Source organism: Carcharhinus amblyrhynchos, chromosome 13 (genome assembly GCF_965287045.1).
Source record: "Carcharhinus amblyrhynchos chromosome 13, sCarAmb.v2.hapA, whole genome shotgun sequence".
Classification (NCBI taxonomy): Eukaryota; Metazoa; Chordata; class Chondrichthyes; order Carcharhiniformes; family Carcharhinidae; genus Carcharhinus; species Carcharhinus amblyrhynchos.
Window position 1 is genome coordinate 42407664 of NC_137336.1, and position 21792 is coordinate 42429455.

A 21792-nucleotide genomic window follows, 5' to 3' on the forward strand; every position below is an offset into this window, starting at 1 on the left:
TCTTTATTTTGTGAGCAATACCTTGGATTGGGAATTTCTATGGTGTTCCTCTGAAACATTGCTCAGCCCCCAGTCCCACAATCCTCTAACATACCTCTAATCATCTAATCCTGGCATCTTATACACTCCAATTTTAATTGCTCAATTACTGATCATGTCTGTAACTGCCAAGGCCCTGAGCTCTACAGTGTCCTGCCTTGGTCTTTCTGACTTCTCTCTCCTATAAGGCGCTCCTGGAAATAGTAACTCTTATGACCACGCTGTTGGTCATTTTGCTCTGTTGTCTCATCGTGTGGTTCAATGTCAAAACCTTGTTTGATAAATCTGCTCTGAAGCTCCTTGAGGCATTTTAATGTTCTACATGTGCCATTATAAATACTGTTGTTCCTTGTAAGTGACTGATTATTTTTCTCTACACTCGACGTGGTATATCAGTATATTCTGTAAAACCACCTACTCTCGTTCTGTGCTCTTAAAACTGTACTCCTCGTAACCTCTCTAATCTGATCTCTCCTCACCCTATCAGTGACTGTAACACTATTCTGCACCCTACTGTTACCTTCTCCCCGACGTACACCATGAATAGTGTGTTGTGTCTGTAAAACTCACGAGAAACAATGCCTTTCGCTGTACCCCAATACATGTGACAATAACAAATCAAGTCTGCTAAAGCATAGCTGAGGGAGTCGCTCACATTTTTGGCATAATTGTCATCTTGTGTGGCGAGTGGAACATAAGGCAATCCTTTTCCTCACTGTGATATATGCAGTAGATCATACTCAGTTTGTTCCATCCCCGAGTCCCTTTGTGTGTGATCTGTTAGTTTGACTCTCGTTTCCATATTAGGAGAACCAGCCATGGAGGAAAGTGTAAGGGGGAGGTCACCACTCTGCTCCCACTGAGTATGAATATTCTGTTGGATAACAACCCTGGGATCATAGCTCTGAATTGCGCTTGCTGAGACACTCACATTGTTGTACTACCTGTGAATTTTTTAAAAAAACTGCTGTGGCTTTGAGTTTAAATAATTTGAATCTATTTTACCTCTCTCTTTTTGCCAGCCCCTGCAGAGGATAGAGAATGAAGTAGAAATGAGGGGGGACCAGCACCCAGTTGGTGGTTTTACATACCCACCATCACATCATCCCCCTGCCATGCCAACTTCTGTCCCTCTGCAATATCTTCCTCATGATCCCTTACACCAGGAATTGCCCTTTGGAGTGGTAAGTATTCTCTCCAATTGTCTTTGTATAATGGGGCAGTGTAACAAATGTGAGAGTCTTTTTGATAGCCTGGTAACAGTGACGACAAGTCTAAAGGTGCTAATAATCGCATTGCCAAGGAAAGAGAAAGTTGTTATCTTGAGATAAATAATTTTACTCCGCATGCTCCGGTTTCCTCCCACGGACTGAAAGACGTGCTGGTTAGATGCATTGGCCATGCTGAGTTCTCCCTCAGTGTATGCGAACAGGTGCTGGAGTATGATGACTAGGGGATTTTCACAGTAACTTCATTGCAGTGTTAATGTAAGCTTACTTGTGACACTAACAAATAATAATTTGTGCATCATCCTATAGCTGATGTAACTATAATAACCATCTCTTTTTTCCTTCTATGAATAAAGCGTGGCATAATTTCATTTGATATAGCAATTAATTCCAGCATGATTGATTTCTGGATTGACCGTAGATTAATATGAAATTTAGTGGGTGACTGGTACTTTTGTTCTATGTAAGGGCATGTTATACTGCTGGAGTACCTTGTCTTAAGCGCCTCTCATCTGCAGCCTCTGTTCTGCTTAAGTAATGAAACTGATATTATTCAGGAGGTGCTTCACACCGGACCTAAGAATCTATGATTACATAATTGGTATCTGCTTGATACAACAAAGATGCTATGGCAACCCAAGGTGGCTCAGTAAATGAGCAAAGAATGCTGTGATCTGAGGAATAAGGCACATCTTAGAAATAGCAGCAAATAATTTAATGAAGCTAGATTGAATATGATAATACAAGGAAGGAAAATACTAATCCTATTTTGTCCCTGCTGCAGATACTTGGATGGCACAGTGGTTAGCACTGCTGCCTCACAGTGCCAGCGTCCCGGATTCGATTCCTGGTTTGGGTCACATGTCTGTGCAGAGTCTGCACGTTCTCCCCTTGTCTGCATGGGTTTCCTCTGGTGCTCCGATTTCCTCCCACAGTTCAAAAGCCGTGCAAGTTAGGTGCATTGGCCATGCTAAATTTTCCCTCAGTGTAGCTGAACAGGCACTGGACTGTGGCAACTAGGGGATTTTCTTAGTAACTGCATTGCAGTGTTAATGTAAGCCTACTTGTGACACTAAATGAACTTCAAACCTTGTGTGCTTCACTCAGAATAAATGGGGGTTACCACTAAAATAACTTTTACAAAAGGCCAGGAGTATTTGAGAAGCAGTTCCATTAGTGTTCTCTCTGTCCATAAAATACTTGAATTTTTTTTTGCAGAAGGGAACCAGAGCGGTTTTTACTTTGTGGGGAAAAAGATAATTGTGGATGGTCCTTTGCACAGGAGTGAATTGAATTGATTAAATAAAAAGCTACAGCTGTACATGTAGTGACAGAGCAAATAGAGTGAAGGTTTGCTTTATTCGCCCTAATCGATTGTGGCAGGATTCTAATGTCAGAGGGTAACTGTAGACGCACAAGTGACTTCAGTATGTTAAAACTGTTTGTTGTACTTCAGTTACAGCTGCAAAGTAGGCGGGGAGCAGGGAATTTATAGATTGTGCGTATTTGAGACAATAAGAAGCACAGCGATAAGCATTTGCTTGGTGCCCTATTTATCCTTTGAGAAGATGGCTACATCTGAGCTGAAAGCTAGCATAAATATGGACAGATTTAGTCAAGCCACCCATCTATATAGATGGTCAGCTAACTTGATCTCATTTGCACACATGCATCTGGTTCTCTCACGTGCAGACTTGATCCCACGTGTATTCTCCATCTCTTCCTCTCTCTCTCTCTCTCTCTCTCCTATACGCAGACATGGCAGCCCCATATTCATACATGCAAAGACATGTTCCTTCAAAGCATCTGATGATAGCAGGTAACATGGGATGTGTAAACACACAAAATGCTAGAAAGTAGAATGCATCCATGGGGAATCACGTTGCAAGTCCATATCCAATTTGTGCTGGCAGGTGTCCATATTTATCTAATTGAAACGAATATGAGACCTGTCCCTGAGGTGGGTCTTGTTAGATTCAAAACTCGTTCTCATGGCATTTGATAATGGCAATTGGAGTCAGATTTTAGGGTGAATCTGATCTACTCTTGCAATTGCAATGCACTATCAAAAGGCAAGGTTAAGTAGAAATATGTTTTAATACTTAGGATCACCTTCCATGACAAATACACGGCATTTTGTTTATACTGTAGAAAATTGTGTAAGTGAAGTCGCTAACATGTAGGCCATACTTAAAACCAGATTTTTGTCGCTCCGATTTAACCACAGGCCTTAATTTTTGAGATTAAATATTTTACTGCAAAAGTAATTCACTATCATCTGACTCATGAATGCTGCATTTTCTTTTGATAGCCGCAGCTTCTACTTGTCTTGTTGAAGGTAGATTGAAAGTAATCTCCTCCTGCATTAGCTCATAACAAAGAAGCCAGTAATGTTTTGCTAGTGGCCTGGAATTAATGTGTTACCGGAAGCAACTTTCAAACATTTTACTTTTCCTTTTATTTGGACAGCCATACCCACATGTTATGCCACGGAGAATGACTGGACAGCGATATCGCTTACAACAGCCTTTGCCACCACCTCCACCCTATTACCCCAGCTTCCTGCCATATTTCCTGTAAGTGATGCATTTTTGTTACTGCAGAGGCAAAAGGGTTCTAACCCATGTGGGTTTTGTTACTGAGCAGCAAAGTGAAACACTTGTCAGGAAGAGTGGGTTGCATCCAGCAAGTCAACTTTTATTCTTCAGATTTCTGTTGCCACGTTTCTTAACATTCTCAGTTACAGCTACATCTCCAAATGTAAATAGGTACCTAACATAAATAATGAAAAGGTGATTGCTTAGATTGCATTGATAACTTTAATGTTATCTAAACTGTTTTGCTGTGGTTGAATCAATTTTTAACAAGATTACATATATTAGCATAGTGGTTATCACTGCTGACTCAAGAGCGCCAGCAACCTGGGTTTGATTCCAGTCTTGGATCACTGTCTGTGTGGAGTTTGCACATGCTCTCCTAGTCTGCATGGGCTTCCTCTGGGTGCTCCGGTTTCCCCCCACACTCCAAAGATGTGTGGGTTAGATTGATTGACCATGCTAAATTGCTTCTTAGTGTCAGGGGGACAAGCAATGTAAATACTTTGGATTGTGGGGGTAGGGTCTGGTTGGGATTGTTGTCGGTGCAAGCTCAGTGGGCCGAATGGCGGCTCCTGCACTGTCAGGATTCTATGATTAGCACTGCTATTATTGTGGATTGTTTGATCTGCCTAGACACTGTTTTTAAAACTGACATCATGACTCCACAGATCTGTGTTTAACCATCAGTGGGGTTTCCTTCACTAAAGCTTTTGTTAATTGTGCATGTATTTTTTAAGATGCGCATTTGGAATAGACCATTCTTTCTACCTCAATTCCCCCTTTCCTGCCTATTCCTGTAATCCTTTGGTGTTTCAATCAGTCAATCTCAGTTTTAAATAGACTCAAGGCTGAGCATCCACAGAGCTGACTCTAGCTGCCTGTTTCTGAACTGTAAAAAGAGCTGTAGGCTGAGTCGCCTACTACAGTGTACCTGCTGTTGATCTTATTCAGAGCGTATTTGAGTTTTGCACATAGTACCACTTTGTGCTTTTAGGGCAGTGAGCACAAGGTCCTAGATTACTGACCATAAAATTGCTGCAACACTCAGTCCCAACACCAAATATATATATATTTGTTCACCTGTGGGACATGGATGTCGCTGGCTGGGCAGCATTTATTGCCCGTTCCCTTGAACAGCAGTTGCAAGTGAATCACATTGCTCTGGCTTTGGAATCACATGTAGGACAGATCAGGTAAGGATGGCAGATTTCCTTCCCAAAAGGACATTAGTGAAGCAGGTGGGTTTTTCTAACAATCGACAATGGTTTCATGGTCATCAGTAGATTCTTAATTCTGTTTGTTTTTTATTGAATTCAAATTCCCTCATTTGCCGTGGCAGGATTCGAACCTGGAAACCGCACCCCCAGAACATTAACTGAGTTGCTGGATTAATAGTCTAGTGATAAAACCAGAAGGCCATTACTTCCCCTGAATATATTTGTATCCAACTAGAATAGTGCCAGAAAAAAGCAACAAAATTCACAACTGTTTAAAAAAAAAGGCCATTAACTCTATAAAGTTAATTAGTCAGCATGTCAAGACATCTGGAGTCGATTTTCAACTTGCTGCCCAACATTGGACATGGAAATGGGGTGATTTCTAGAATGCTCTGATGACCTGCCACATCAGTTTTTTAGACTGGGAAATAACTTGGAAGTTTGACCATTGGTGTCTGATTCATTCAAGTTGCTCATATTGACTCAGGTTTGTCCATCCCACAACAGTCAGTACTCCCTCTGCAAGAATGATTATTGAACGAGGTTAAGATTATGCCAATGTGATGTTGCACTAACCAGAAATGGCTGAGTCAGCCGTTTTCCAACTTGGACCAAGTTTCAGCTGAGTTAACAAAAATAATCTTTCGTATTCACTCTGAAAGCATATTTGTGTAAACAGTCTTCATTTGTAGTCTTGCTTTTATAAAATATCTGATTTTGACTCTGTTAACTCCGTCTCCTTCATTTCTTCCTCTTTTGGATCCTCTCTAGAGACTGGTCTATTGGGCCCTCTAACCCTCTGGTATCCTACATGCTTATTGCTCAGCACATGTTGCTAGGCTATTTGCCAATAGGAAGCATCAGAGCCCAGCATAATTCATTCATGTGCATTTTTCAGCTGTGATTGCTGGATAGTAATTAGAAGCAATACCCTGATTCTGTTTTCCCCTTGTAGAACGCACTGGGATTGCTTCCCCAACTGAATCAGCTCTGCAACTGAGTCTCAATCTTAGGACCATTGAGTCTAGTGCAGAGTGCTAAACCAGGTGGTGCTTTTTGCCCACCAAGCCATCAGAATGGTGTTTTTAGTTATGAACCTGGGTTAGTCATTCAATAATTAATGATTCCTTTACAACCTTGACTCCCCTCTGCTGCATGTTTTTTTCAAATTGTCTCTGGTGCAATGTTTTGTTTTGTTTTCCCATTTGATCCTATAGGTATTTAGCCTTGGTCTTATCCTTGACCTCTGTCTCTTTCTCTCCCATATGAACAATTAACTGTTCATCACCTTTCTCCTCTTTCCACTATCCTCTTTGTCCTGAGCCATTAAATAGCTGTTTTCAAGAAGATATAAAAGCGTTAGAAGCAGTTCCGGAAAGTTTTACACCACTAACACCAGGAATGGGTGGATTGTCATATGAGGAAAGGTTAGATTTGTGCCCACTGGAGTTTAGAAGCGTAAGAGGTGACGACCAAAATCTTTAAGATCCTGAGTGGTATTAACAAAGTCGATGCGGAGAGGATGTTTCCTCTTCGTAGAATGTCTTCATAGAATCCCTACAGTACAGAAGGAGGCCATTCGTCCCGTTGAGCCTGCACCAACAACAATCCCACCCAGGCCCGAACCACTAAGATCAATGCTAACCACTGTGCCACCTATTTTAAGGGATAGTGCTGTGGCAGAGTAGTTAGCACTGATGCCTCTCAATGCTAGGGACTCAGATTCAATTCTGGTTTTGGGTGACTGTGTGGAGTTTGCACATTTTCCCCCCATGTCTGCGTGGGTTTCCTCAGTACGAATATGTGTGCATTGATTGGCCATGCTGGATTGATTTTTAGGGGAATTGGCAGAATAAATACATGGAGTTACAGGAATAGAACCTGGGGTGAGACTATTATGTGGGCTTGATGGGCTGAATGGCTTCCTTCTGCACTGTAGGGATTCTATACTCCTTTGCTCCTTTCCATCCAGACATTTTAAGTTTTCATTTTGCTCTCCAAAAGTCGTTTTTTTCCTGCCAAAACTGGTTTGAAGGAAGAGGGATGTTCAGGATCTGAAGGTGTGTTGCTTTACAGTTTAAAATCATCTTTCACTGCCTCTTCCATGTGTGAAAGTAGAACTTAACTTCTGCTATCCATCATTGTTAGTTTCAGAATCCCTATCCAGCATGCATTCAAAATAACCAAGTGAGCGACAATTTTAAATCAAAAATTATAAGAAATCATTGCTGGGAGCTACTTTCAGCTCTCCAAAATCATCCATTAATTTTAATGACTTGAGATTTGTGTGCCTAATTGCTCATCTTAATTTGTTTTTAATGTGCTGCCTATTTGATAGGTACTTGGTTCTCTTGGAGTAGCTTACTGTTTCAAAACTAAAAAGAGTGGGCCAAAGGCTAGCTTCTTTCTAATCGATGCAAGGCAGTGTCTGCCGTAGACACAAATGAACCTTGGCTTCCTTTTAAGTAGACCCAGGCAATTGGCACAAGCTCTGTTTGGGCTTTCTTCATTTTACTTGGATACAAGAAACTTGCTGCGCGTTGGTGCTGCTGACAGGCAGCAATTCATGAAAGTGAATGGACCTTTGTTTTTGGAGTGGCAGAATATGTTCAGGGTGTGCCCCTAAGATCTCTGAGGGGTTTTTTTTTTGTTTTCCATCTTTATTAAGTGGTTTGGGCAGAGGCACTAGGCAAATAAATTTGAAATTTGTAGAGATACCAAATTGGGGAGCATAACAAACTGAAGGAGGTGCAGAGAAACAAAGACATGAAACCTTTGTGGTTTATCATGAAAATGTCCTTTCAGGAAGGAAATAGGTTGTCCTTACCTGGTCTGGCCTACATGCGACTGTAGACCCACAGCAATCTTAGCTGCCCTATGAACTGGCTTAGCAAAGCCACTCAGTCAGCTGCAGATGGGGATGGGCAACAAATAGCCGACATCCCATAACCATTTTGACCTAACTGGTGAAATTCTTAAGAGTAACAAAACAGAGAAATTTAGGGGTGGAATTACAGTGATCGTTCTAAATGGCAATCATGTAGAAAAGGCAATAAAAAGACTAAATATGATTCTGCACTTTATATTTAGTTACATTAAATACAAGAAGCAGAGAAATCATGCTGCTCTGTGTAGGGCATCGATTAAAGTCAGTTGTAGTAATGTTTGCAGCTGTGAGTATCCTATTATTGTAAATATATTTAGGATATGCAAAGGGGACAACATGATATGAGAATCAGAGGTCATAGCTGTGAAGAAAGACTTTGGATATTTGGGCTTTTTTCACTGGGGAGAGGAAATTAGAGAAGGACCTAAAAGAGATTTTTGTAATCGTGGGTCAGTAATGTTTTATTTTAAGTAGAGATCTAACTACTTCTGAGTCTGAACGACTCTCAAAGTTTGTCTTGAACAAATTTAAAACTCAGGTGATACACTCTGGAAGGAACCACCTGGCATATTTTATGAAACTAATAACTGAAATAAGGGATTTGTTTTGACGTCTGATTCATATAAAATGTTAAATTACTTTTGTTTTGACGTCTGATTCATATAAAATGTTAAATTACTTTTGTTTCCTGCAATGCAGATCGATGCTTCCAGTGCCTCCTGCAGTGGGACCAGCCATTAGTGTGGAACTAGAGGTAGAGGATGTGGAAGTGGAAAATTATGAGGTGTGTGTGTGTGTGTGTATCTCATTTCTCATGCCTTGGAACTTTACTACACTAATATCGGCAGTATTGCGAACTTAATTTGGAGACTCGGTTGAACATTTTAAGATTCCAGTCGTAACTTGATCAAGTCATTCCAGACCCCTAAACAATTTGTTATTACAGCACAGCAACCAAAGTGTGGAGGTGATGATTACTGAATGAGTTCACGCTGTGATACATTGCTTCTGTCTTGCATTGCCCAATGTGTAGTTGCAAAATGGGCTTGGGTCATGATTTAGGAATAGAATTGCTGAGATCGTTCTAAATGGCAATCAAGTAGAAAAGGCTCTGAAGTTTAAGAACAATGGCAAAAGAGATGTCTTTCTACAGTTCCATAAGAATAGTAAACTCGGTAAGAATAATGCATCCTTCAAGTGAGTTTCAAAGCTTCTCCCTTGTGTTTTTGTGATTACTGGAGGCTTTCACTATTTTCTAATGAGGTGATTGAGGAAGTAAAGGGATAGTTTGTGAAATTGACAGTATTTGAGTTGTGGTCGATGGTGTGAAACAATCATTGAAATTCCTGTTTCAAAATTCTCAATAAATTCACCTCATCTCACCTCTGCTACCTACTGCAGCAATATGCCAAAGCCCATGTTTCTATTCTGTCAAACACCTTGAGTTGTTTTTTTTTTATCTTAGAAGAACCAAGTGAAATACTGTGTGTTGCTGATTTCTGCTGGAAAGTGTGAATGTGTGGACATGTAGAGAACAAGATGGAGCTTGGCTGTGCTGTTCCTCAGAATCCAGTAGCCTGTCAATATTCACAGTTTAGGCTCCTGTGTGACAAATAACCATTTACATGAGGTATTGCCAAACTCAGAGTGACATTCCAGCTGGATTTAATTTCCTCCTCTTCTGGAGGAATTTGGAAATGTGGAGTGCAACACAAAGTAATTGACTAGTTGATTGGATAAGGGTCAGCATATTTGGGAGGGAAACGGGCAAAAAGGAGCAAGGAAAAGTAATAGCATCAATAGAGACAGCATTGCATTGGGTAAATTGAGATGTAGTTCTAAAATAATCCCTTTTGAATTGAGTTGAGGAAAAGCATGGATCTAGACTGCTAAACAGTGCAAAAGAAACAAGTTAATTAATGGATAAATAAGCAAGTATTAATAATAGCAGTACAGTTGTAGGCAGCTTTAATCATAAAACACTAGATGAAGATAGAGAAAACATTTGTAATGAACAGGAACATAAGATAGGAAAAGGCTTGCACATTTAGCCCCTTGAACATGTTTTGCCATTAAGTGAAACTGTGGCTGATCTGTGACTTCCAATTCTATACATCTACTTTTGTGTCCCTTAATCCCTGTGGTTAACAAATATATTTGTCTCAAGTTTTAAATGAACATTGGTCAACATCAGTTGTTATTTGCAGAAGAGAGCTCCAAACTGCTATCATCCTTTGTGAAAAGTGTTCTCTTATTTCACTCCTGAAAGGTCTGCTGCTCTTTTTTAGATCCTCCCCAGTCCTTGACTTCCCCAAACAAGAGAATAAGCTTGGTTCTGACTAGTCTATTAATTCTCCTTAATATCACAAGAACATTGGGTAAACTCGGCTCAATTCCAGAGAATATAGCCCGAGTTTGTGTAATATCGCTTTGTGATTTAATCCATAAGTCCAGATATTCTAACAAACCTATGCTGCACTCCCTTCAAGGCTTGTATTTCCACCTTACGGTGTGGTGCTGAGAACTGCTCACAGTACACTGGCATTTTTCACTTCCACCAGAGGTGCTTAAGAGCAAATGAATTACATTTTCTGGGTGGTCACAATTGGTTTATAGACAAATGTGGCCAGCAATTGTGCACAACAAGCTCTCATAAATAACAGGATAAATGAGCAGTTAGGCTGTTTTTACTGGTGCTGAACCCTTCTGCTCTTTGGATTGTAGGACCACTTGCACTCATCTGATGGGGCATTGGTCTGTATTCTAACCCAAAAGGCTGGGGAGCCCTCATTTGCGGTGCCCCCACAATGTTCTACACGGTTTTGGGAAGCCCATCATAAAAAGCATGTAAGAGCACAGATAAAGTTACACCAATAAAGTGAGGGTTATGAGGAAAGAAAACTTGGCGGTTGGAGTATTTTTCGCAGGAGTGGAGGATGCTGAGGGATGACATGACAAAGGTCTTCAAGATTACGCATTATTATACTGGGATTAAAAAATATATTTAGATTTCTGTAAGCCCTTTTTAACAGGAGGCCATGACATTAAATAATCAAAAACGAGTTAGGAAATATTTCTTTCCCCAAATGGTGGTTAAATTGTGGAATGTTCTGCCACTAAACAGTTCAAGCAGAATCTGTAAATTAGTTTGAAAGGAAATTATTCTGCAAAGGAATACTGCTACTAGCTAAGAATAACAAAGTTATATGAATGATGAGGCTCGTGTGGACAGGAATTCAATAGGCCAGTGATCATTGTGTTGTAACGTTCTGTGAGATTCCATTTCATATTTGCAGACCTGAATTAGGAGGTGGCCTTCCACACTAGTTTTAAAATCATGTGCGTTTGTGTCATCAGCACGCACACTGTATTTGACCTGGCATGCCCTGTTTTTATTCCTGCAGTCAGTATGAATCTGTGCTACCAGTAAAAATAAAAGGAAGAACTACTGGGAAACTGTCCGAAAGGCGTGCTGGTTCGGGGCATTGGCCATGCTAAATTCTCCCTCAGTGTACCCAAACAGGCGCCGGAGTGTGGCGACTAGGGGATTTTCACATTAACTTCATTGTAGTGTTAATGTAAGGTTGCTTGTGATACTAATAAAAGTAAAATTATAATTGAACAATTATATAAATTGTCACTGCTTTAAGCATACAATTCTGCTTTTCTGTAGTTTTGTAAATAGAATTTCAAAATGTCTCTCAAATATAATTAGAAGTTTCCTTTAAACCAATCCACTTATTTGCAAGTTTTTCCTGGCAAAACCTTTAAAATGGCCTCACCAAAACAAGGAACTGAGGGAGATTTGTTTATTTAGCCGGTTTATTTAGCATTTTTCAAGCTGCTTTTAATTGAGGGAAGAGGCACAAACTCTGTGTTTGTTTATATTGCCAGAATAAAATGCTACTGAACATTCTTGATTCTTCCTCATTCTATCATTAGCCTCTTTGTGTTTACAGGCACTGCTGAACTTGGCCGAACGACTGGGAGAAGCTAAGCCGCGGGGACTCACCAAAGCAGACATAGAGCAGCTTCCGTCCTATAGGTTTAATCCTGAAAATCACCAGTCAGAACAAACCTTGTGAGTAGTAGTTGCATTGTTAGCTTGTCCTATCGTTTTGATCCACGTCCCCACATTAAGAATAACTCTCCACATAGAACCCAAAAGACCTGTGCTGCCTGAAAATAAAGTGGTAACGCTGTGTTGAGTTTATCATCAGTATTGGAGATAGTAAAACATTGAGTTTGAATGGCCATTTATTCTGCTGGCAGTACAACAGAAAATTAGAATGACCTTTCGCGGTTTAAAGAAATGGTTCGCTCTAACCTGTCATAGCGAGGCAGCTGGCTGTTGTGATTCCCTAGAAAGCAGTGCACAAGTGTACAACATGGACTGCCTATTGTGGGAATGCATTTTGGCTGCCGCCATTCTTCTGTGACTGACTTGTCACCAATGTAAAGGACGTGCGATGAATGCATTTGATTATCTTCTTGTTAGCATTAGTAAGAGCAGTGCAGTGTGTAAAGCTGAGGAAACCCATCTCATGTCGATATGCAGCAGTCTGAAGGAAACATCTGTCCAGTTGTATTAGTTCCCTGTCAGAAATTGGGAGCTGTTCCCCCTCACCCTTGAAAATTGTCAAACTCCTGGCTCACTTCGGCAATAATGCACAGCAGAAGGAGGCCATCAAAACTTTCAGACACCAAGAGGTATTGATGCAGCTCGAAGGAGATGCACTTCTAGATTCTGCCTAAGAAATGTACGCCCACTTTGTGCACAACAACAGTGTACAAGTAGAAACCCAGGGAGACAAACCCCACTTCCATTTCTGGAATGTATCAGTACAAATATGCTGATGCTCCTAGTTCACCAGAGCAGAATTTTAGCTGCTAAATCGCCAACTTCATTTGGAGAAGCCATAGGGGGAGATACATTCACACTGAGAATGGTGTTATGAGATAGGAGTTGTTATGTATTATTGAGGTAAAGTGGAGGATTAAGAAGCTTCATTTCTTGGCATACCTAATCCAAATTATGAGTGCAAACATCAACCAAAAAAAAGTAAGTTATGTTTGAGAGGCGATTTTTTTGATTACAGTTCTTCATGTGCAGTGTGATGCTTGATGGTTCCATTTAATGTAAGTATATTTAACAGCACATTTGTTCTCTATTCTGCCTAGGTGTGTAGTGTGCTTTAGCGATTTTGAGTCGAGGCAGCTACTTAGAGTCTTACCCTGCAACCATGAGTTCCACGCAAAATGTGTTGATAAATGGCTGAAGGTAAGAAATCTGTTTGTTATGGGCCCAGAGTTCGAAGCCTGATTTCACATATGCATTTATGCATTAATAACTGTTTGCTAGAAATAGGCTTTCACGAATTTGAGAAAGTACAGCAAGATACTCAGCAGACTGTATAGAGTCATCATAGCAATTGTTAACACTGACAGAAAAACATTTGATCTATTTTCAAACTATCTGAACATTATGCCTTAATTCGCTCCACAGTTAGAAATTATTTGTAAAATTGTTTGTTTTCGTCTGCCAATCTAAATCATGTTGATGTTCTGCTGGAGCCGAGCTCCATAGGTATTGATCTTTCACGTCAGTATCCCACCCAAATGGTGTGCTATTTGACTATTAGCATGGAGGGGGTTTGACTTGAATCACCACTCATTGAAATATACCTTCATCCGAGGTCTAAGTACATAGGTGTACATCCAGTATGGTTTTTCAGGACCGTGGGTGATTTTTTTTATTATTATTCTCCCTTGTGACTCAGACTGGGCATCAAACTTGGGATCTTTTTAATCTATATGGTGCATTACTAATTAATAGAGGGAGAACCTATCTTGTTTTATGTTCCAGAGAATATCAAATAGCTGCCAGTAAATTTAAAGGTGCAATTCAGTTTCACAAATCCAATGATACTCTCTTGTGGTTTCTCATGTCATTAGAACCATTTAATTGAATCACAATCTTGTAACTCTACAAGCTCATTGTACTATAGACAGTGAGTGAGGGAAGATGAGACGAGATGATTACTGACCATCACAGTTCTGCTTCTGTTGCATATTGGCAATTGCTGGACAAACAATCCCCCCCGGCCGCCCGCAACCTTTGAGGGAAAAGTACTAGTCTGATGGTCAAAAATAAATGTGTGTAGTACTGGAGTTGCAGAGGCAGGTATCTTGTGAACAAGCCCATGGAAGATGCATGGTTCCTGTTAATTGTCCTTTGGCATTCCTATGTTTTAAATCCCTGTTGGCACTATTTATACATAATGATGAATAACTATTTTACGTGTAAAAGCCTGTTTCTTCATATCCTATTTTTATTATAGTTTTCTATTTCCATACATTAGTTTAACACTTTGATGTTGTGAGGAATGTGCCTATGCTGTAACTGAGGCTGAAGCACTGTACAGTTTATAAGTACGCAGTTGTTCTAACTGTGCCAGCTCTTTTCACATTAACCAATTATTATAAAGATGCTACTTCTGTTTTTTTATACTCTTTTGCATGTAGTTCATCAACTCTGGTTGTTTCCTAAAATATAGATTCTCAAAGCATTCCCCTGCCTACCCTGAAGACATTGATTCATTCTGTGACTTGGCATTAAGGGCAGCATTCACCTATCCAAGGGGACATTCTTTATTTGAACTCATCAAAATTTAGCAGAGACATGATTCCAATGAGCCCCGGGGAGAGAATGGTGCATCTGAACTGTTCTTATGAGATTTCATTCAGGCTGTCTCCATTTGGGATTATTGAGTAGCACTGAGAAGACAGGAGCTCGTGTTAATTTATTTTGATATGGAGACTGGGCTAAGCACAATAAGAAGTCTCACAGCACCAGTTTAAAATCATTTGGTAGCACAGGCTTTCGGAGTACTGTCGCTTCATCAGTGTGAATGGGAGTTGTGTTCACAAACGGGGATATATAGATACAAACTCAATTTACAAGATAATAGTTGGAATGCAAGTCTTTACAGGTAATCAAGTCTTAAAGGTACAGACAATGTGAGTGGAGAGAGGGTTAAGCACAGGTTAGAGAGATGTTTATTGTCTCCAGCCAGGACAGTTAGTGAGATTTTGCAAGTCCAAGAGTATTCTCTTCCTGTCAGGGATCACTTCAGCAATCACAGGCATTCAGCCTCTGATCTTCGGGTAAGCATTCTCCATGGCGGCCTTCACGACACACAACAATGCAGAATTGCTGAGTAGAAACTGATAGCCAAGTTTCACACACATGAGGACAGCCTCAACTGGGATCTTGGATTCACGTCACACTATCTACAACTCCTATAACTTGCCTGGGCTTGCAAAATCTCACTAACTGTCCTGGTTGGAGATAATACACATCTCTCTAACCTGTGCTTAACCCTCTCTCCACTCACATTGTCTGTACCTTAAGACTTGATTACCTGTAAAGACTCGCGTTCCAAACATTATCTTGTAAAGTGAGTTTGTGTCTATATATGCCCAGTTTGTGAACACAACTCCCACTCATCTGATGAAGGGGCAGTGCTCCAAAAGCTTGTGCTACCAAATAAACCTGTTGGACTTTAACGTGGTGTTGTGAGACTTTGTACTGTAATTTATTTTGTATAGACTCATCATCTGCCCCTGCAGTTGAGCTCTACGAACTCAGCACAGATCAGGGATCATACCTGGTACCACCCTGCCTGAATACAATTAGAAGAGGGACAATACCACGGAACTCAGCATGTAGATAGTGTGACTTTTGTGTATCAGCCTCTCCGATCACCAATAATAGTTCTAGGTGGAGGTGAGGAGGAAAGAAAGGAAAAGACTTCGGGAGATTTTTCCTTAACTCCAAAAGGCATAACAAGTAACTTCAGAAGGTCACAGCTGTCAATGTCATATGATATGGGATAGGGTTGCTAAATGTAATGACTAATGTCAAATATAGCATTCAAGTCTGGAAAAGGCCACTTCCACAATGTTCACGAATTGTCCTTCAGTCACCAACTTTCTATTCATACATTATCCCATGTAATTTAAAAAAGCCCTGTCTGCCAAAATTGTATCCCTATCCCTTTTGAAATTTTCAGTGTTTTTTTTATTGCATTGTCTCTGAATAGGACATTCCACATGTTCACTGTCCTCTGTGCAGTCAAGTTCTAATTTGAACTATGCATTCATCTTTTCTGAACAAAATCCATATAACTGTATCCAAGAGTTTGTATGGATGTTGGACGTCTCTGGGCTTCAGTTGATGTATATTTCTTCTGAGATCTTGTGTTGATTTGACTCTTGTCTGTAGTGCTTTTGCTATGGAATTAGACTTTTATGGTTTGAAGTCCCCCTACAGGATGTGAGTACCTAATAAAGGTTGACATTTCAGTGCAGTTCTAAGTGAATCTTGCATGTTGGAGTTGGTCCCTTTCAGATTAGATATTAAATCAAGGCCCTCTGTCTACTGAAGTGGATGTAAATGTCAGTGGTACTTGAAGAAAAACAGGAATATTTCAAGACTAGTATTTATCTGTCATTTGAAATGACTAAGAGGAGCAGATTTAAAATCACAAAACCTTATAGATCAGAAAGAGGCCTTTGTCCATCAAGTCTGTACCAAAGAGTGCCCCACTCAGTGCCCCCCTATCCTATCCCCATAATCTCACGCATTTACCATGGCTAATCCGTCTAAGAGCAATTTTGCATGGCTAATCCACCTAACCTGCACATCTTTGGACTGTGGGAAGGAAGCCAGAACATCTAGTGGAAAACCACGCAGAGATGGGGAAAATGCACAAACTCCTCACACTTCCCATCATTTTGATGTATGTGGGATCTTGTTGTTTGCGAATTGGCTGCCTTTGCATATTAAAAAACAGTTACTACACTTTATAGTTGCCTGTGAAGCATTTTGGGATGACCTGATGCTGTGAAAAGCTTGAAGTCAGCAGTGTAGAAATCCTTACTATCGATAGCCACTAATTATAGCAGGCAAGTCCAATCCAGTTTATCAACTAAGCTCCCTTTCTGTTAACTCCTGCCCAAGTTGAATATACTACCAACAGTATGGGTCTTAAAAAACTTTACAGAATGCTGTAGGTGAACGTGATCTACTTCTTTGTACAATCTGATTATCAATTTCTGGGACTGGTAAGAACATTAAAAGGTAGGAATAGACCATTGGGTCTGTTGAACATGCTCCACCACTCGGTATCATCATGGTTGATCTTGGAACTCCACTCAACTTCTTCAAGCTTCTTCCCAGATCCTTTGAATCCTTTAGCATTAAAATCTATTGCTCTTGTACTCAATGAATGAGCATCACAAGGCCTCATGGGACAGCAAATTCCAAAGATTTCTGGCCTTTTGAAAGAAGAAATTCCTCCCATCTCACTATTAAATGATTGCCTTATATGTTCCCTGGTTCTAGGCTCACCTGATGAAGGGGCAGTGCTCCGAAAGCTTGTGCTACCAAATAAACCTACTGGACTTTAACCTAGTGTTGTGTGACTTCTTACTGTGCTTACCCCAGTCCAATGCCGGCATCTCCACATCTAGACTCTGTAGCCAGAGGAAACAATATGTCAGTGTCTACCTGTCTGTCCGCTCAAAATCTTTCAGTCAAATCACCCTTCAAAACATCAGGGAGTATAGGCCCAACCTATGAATATCTCATCATAGGACACCCGTTTCATCCAAAGAATCAATCCAGTGAACCCTTTGCTGCATGACCAGCAGAACATACAAATTAGGAGCTGGAGTAGCCCATTCAGCCCATCAGGTCTGCTCTTCTATTTGATTAGTTCATGGCTGGCCTGATTGTGACCTGTACTTTGCTGATACCCTGTTATATCTCAGTCAAGAAATTTCAAACCCAGCCTTAAACTTATTCAATGACCCTGCCTCCACTGCTCTCCAGGAAAAAGAGTTGCAGAGACTCATGACCTTCTGAACAAAAGAAATTCTTCTCATCTCATTTTTAAGCTGTGTCTCTCAGTTCTAGTTTTTCGCATTAGGAACAGCATCCTTTCCGCATCCTCAGTTGAACTTGAGGTGAGAGTAACTATCCTTGATATCAAGCCTATGTTTGACTGAGCATAAAGCCATACCTAGCACAGAGGAAGCTGGTTGTGCTTGTTGAAGGTCATTCATCTCCACCCTGGAAAAATGCTAAGTTTCTTGATAATGTTATAAGAACATAGGAGCAGGAGTAGGCCATCTAGCCCTTCGAGCCTGCCCCGCCATTCAGTAAGATCATGGCTGATCTGTCGTGGCTCAGTTCCACATTCCCGCCCTCTGCCCATAACCCTTAATCCCCTCGCTTATCAAAAACCCATCAACCCGTGTCTTAAAAATATTTAGCGAGGCAGCCTCCACCACCTCAACGGGCAGAGAATTCCAGAGATTCACCACCCTTTGAGTGAAGAAGTTCCTCCTCAACTCTGTTCTAAACTGCCCCCCTCTTTATCTTGAGGCTGTGCCCCCTAGTCCTACTGTCCTTTCTGAGCGGGAAGAGTCTCTCCACCTCTATCCTATCCATCCCATTCATCATCTTATATGTCTCAATGAGATCTCCCCTCATTCTTCTAAACTCTAACGAGTACAAGCCTAGTTTATTCAGCCTCTCCTCATAGCTCAACCCCCTCAACTCCGGTATCAGCCTAGTAAACCTCCTCTGCACTCCCTCCAAGGCCAAAATATCCTTGCGTAAGTAAGGCGACCAAAACTGCACACAGTACTCCAGCTGTGGCCTCACCAATGCCCTATACAGCCGCAGCAAGACCTCCTACTTTTATATTCAATCCCCCTCGCTATGAAGGCCAGCATCCAATGACCTGCTTTCCAACATAATGTCAGAAGTGGGATGTTCGTGGATGACTACACGATGTTCAGCATCATTCACAACTTCTTGGATAGCGAAGCAATGCATGTCCATATTTAGGCTTAGTTAATAAGTGGCAAGTCCAGTCATACAACACAAGTGCCAGACAATGACCATCTCAAACTAGATAAAATCTAATCATCTCTCCTTGACATTAAGAGCACTACCATTGCTGAGTACCTGACTATTAACATCCTGGAGGTTACCATTCACCAGAAACTGAACTGGACCAGCCATATAAATACTCTGGCTATGAGATCCAGTTTGAGGTTGGAAATTCTGCAGCGAGTAATTTGTCTCCTGACTCCCCAAAGCCTGACCACAATCTACAAACCACAGTGTGATGGAACGTCTCCACATGCCTGCATGAGTGTAGCTCCAACAACGCTCAAGTTTGACACTATCCCAGGCAAAGCAGCTTGATTGGCATCCCATCCACTCCTTCAATATTACCTCCATCACCGACACAATGGCATTAGTGCGAACCATTTACAAGATGCAGCTCAGCAACTCATCAAGGCTCTTCTGACAGCACTTTTCAAACCCATGACCTCTACTACCAACAAGGTCAGCATGAGAACATCACAAAATTTCCCTGCCAAGCCACACGTCAGCCAGATTTGGAACTGTATCCCCATCTCTGTGGATGTTCCTGTGACATGTGGACTACAGCGTTTCATGAAGGCAGTTCACTGAGACCTTTGCAAGGGCAATTAGTGATGTGCAATAAATGCTGGTCTTGCCAATGGTGTCCACAGCTCAGTAACAAATAAATAAAAGTACTCCTGTGATGTCCTCTCAGGATCTTCTATGTTTCAGTAAAATCAATTCTCATTCTTCTGAACACCAATGGATGCAGATCCAACCCTTTTCTCTGCCAAGTGGACAAGTTCACATTTTGTGCATTGCACTCCACCTGACAATTTTTTATTCATTTCCTTTACCTGTCTATGTCCCTTTGTAGATTTATTACCTGCTCTTGGCAATTTACTCTTTTACCTATCTTTGTGTCATCAAATTTAATAGCCATACATTTAATCCTTTCATTCAGGTCATTGGTATAGACTATAAATAGTTGAGGCCCCAGCATTAATCCCTGTGGTACTCCATTGGTTACATCTTGCCAGCCTGAAATTGACCCATTTCTCTCTACTCCTATTTCCTGTTGTCCATCCGATCCTCCGTCCACACAAGTATATTACACCCTACGTGAGCTTGTGTAGTTAACTTTGTTCTGGCACCTTGTCAAATGTCTTTTGAAGATCCAAGAGCACTACAATTACAGGTTCCCCTTTATCCGCATTGCTTGTTACATACTCTTAATAAATTAGTCAAATATGATTTCCCTTTCACAAAACCATCTTGACTGTGCCTGATTGCATTAAAATTTTCTAAGTGTCTTGCTATAACCTCATTTATAATCGATTCTGTTATTTCACACATGACAGATGTCAGACTAAGTATTGGCTTTAACGGTGGCACTGTGATTATCACTGCTGCCTCTCAGCACCAGGGACTGGGCCAACATGCCAATTCCCTTCCTGATTGCTTCCTGTACCTGAACACTCACTGTGATTCTTGTCTGAGGGTATCCAAATCTTTCTGAATATCGACATTTAAATGTCTCTTATCATTTTGCCCTTTCATTCAAGCGGTACATCCTGTTTTTGTTTTTTGTCCACCACTGCTGACTGCATGAGTCCTTATCGCTGTAACCTCAGACAACCCCTTTCTCATATACTGTTACCGTTATTTCGTCTCTCCAGTTTCATAGCTTTGATTTACTGAATGACAATTCTCCTTTTTCACTCAGTATCTCAGTCTATCCAAAAGCCCAAGATGTTTGATACATTTGTTCCAAACGATTTATCCCCTCCTCCCCATCTCAATTCATTATCAGTGAAGTGGTTTATTTCTTCCTCCTTTTTCCCAAATCCCAAAATCCATCAATGAAAGAAGAAAAATCCATGCATTTATGGAGCGCTTTTCATGCCCAAAGCATCTCACAGCCAACCAACAAAGTACATGTAAGGTGAAGGCACTTTTGTAAGAGAATGTAGCAAACAATATGTGCACAGCCACATCCCACAAAAGAACGATGCCATAAATACATGGACAGATAATTTGTTTTTGGTAACCAGAGTGATTGATGTTGGCGAGGACAACACCTCTCATCATTTTCAAAAAGTGACAGAGGATCTTTTACATCCACTGGAGAAGACTGTGGCACCTTGGTTTATTGTCTCATCTGAGAGAGAGCATCTCCAATAGTGTAACTTTCCTGCAGTTTTTTTTGTAATTCTTTCATGGGGTGTGGGTTTTGTTGGTGTGGTCAGCATTTATTACCCATCCCTAATGCCCTCAAGATGAGGTGATGGTGAGCTGCCTTCTTGAACCCCTGCAGTGCATGTGACACAGTGACATACACAGTGCTGTTTGGAAGGAAATGCCAGGATTTTGATCCAGGGACAGTTAGGAATGGTGATGTGATTCAAAAGTGTGTGGCTTAGAGGGGAACTTGAAGGTAGTTGTGTCCCTGAGCATCTTGTCCTTCTCTAGATGGTAGAGGCTATGGGTTTGGCAGGTGCTGTTGAAAGAGTTTTGGTAAGTTGCTACAGTGCATCTTGTAATATGATACACACAGATGCCACAATGCTTTGGTGGTGTCAGGAGTGAATATTGAAAGTGGTGGACGGGATGCCAGTGGTGCACAGAATTAGGCTTGAAGCTATAACCATCTGATTAGTACTGAGTGCTACCGAGACGTCTACAAACCTAAAGCACCGATCCTACAGAATTACCCCCTGTGGTATTCCATTGGTCACTCCCTTAATCCTTTGCATTCTCTGACCCAGCCTGTAAGTTATCCACTTAAAAAGTTTCCCTTTGTTTTCCATACTTTTTACCTTGTAAGTAATCAGTATATCTGAGGCATGGCCAAAGTTCAGAGAAATTAAATTTA

The 21792-nt window shown here is 40.9% G+C and overlaps 1 protein-coding gene across 5 annotated transcripts in view; it reads left to right on the forward strand.

The window, feature by feature from the left end:
- Nucleotides 1–21792, forward strand: part of rnf44 (ring finger protein 44) — a 141561-nt gene that overhangs the window by 117653 nt on the left and 2116 nt on the right. For all 5 annotated transcript variants that reach the window (XM_080201575.1, XM_080201578.1, XM_080201577.1 and 2 more), the window contains exons 8-12: nt 1062–1223; nt 3738–3844; nt 8669–8753; nt 11929–12050; nt 13151–13250. In XM_080201575.1, coding sequence (XP_080057701.1) covers nt 1062–1223; nt 3738–3844; nt 8669–8753; nt 11929–12050; nt 13151–13250 — 576 coding nt within the window. The remainder of the gene's footprint in view (nt 1–1061; nt 1224–3737; nt 3845–8668; nt 8754–11928; nt 12051–13150; nt 13251–21792) is intronic.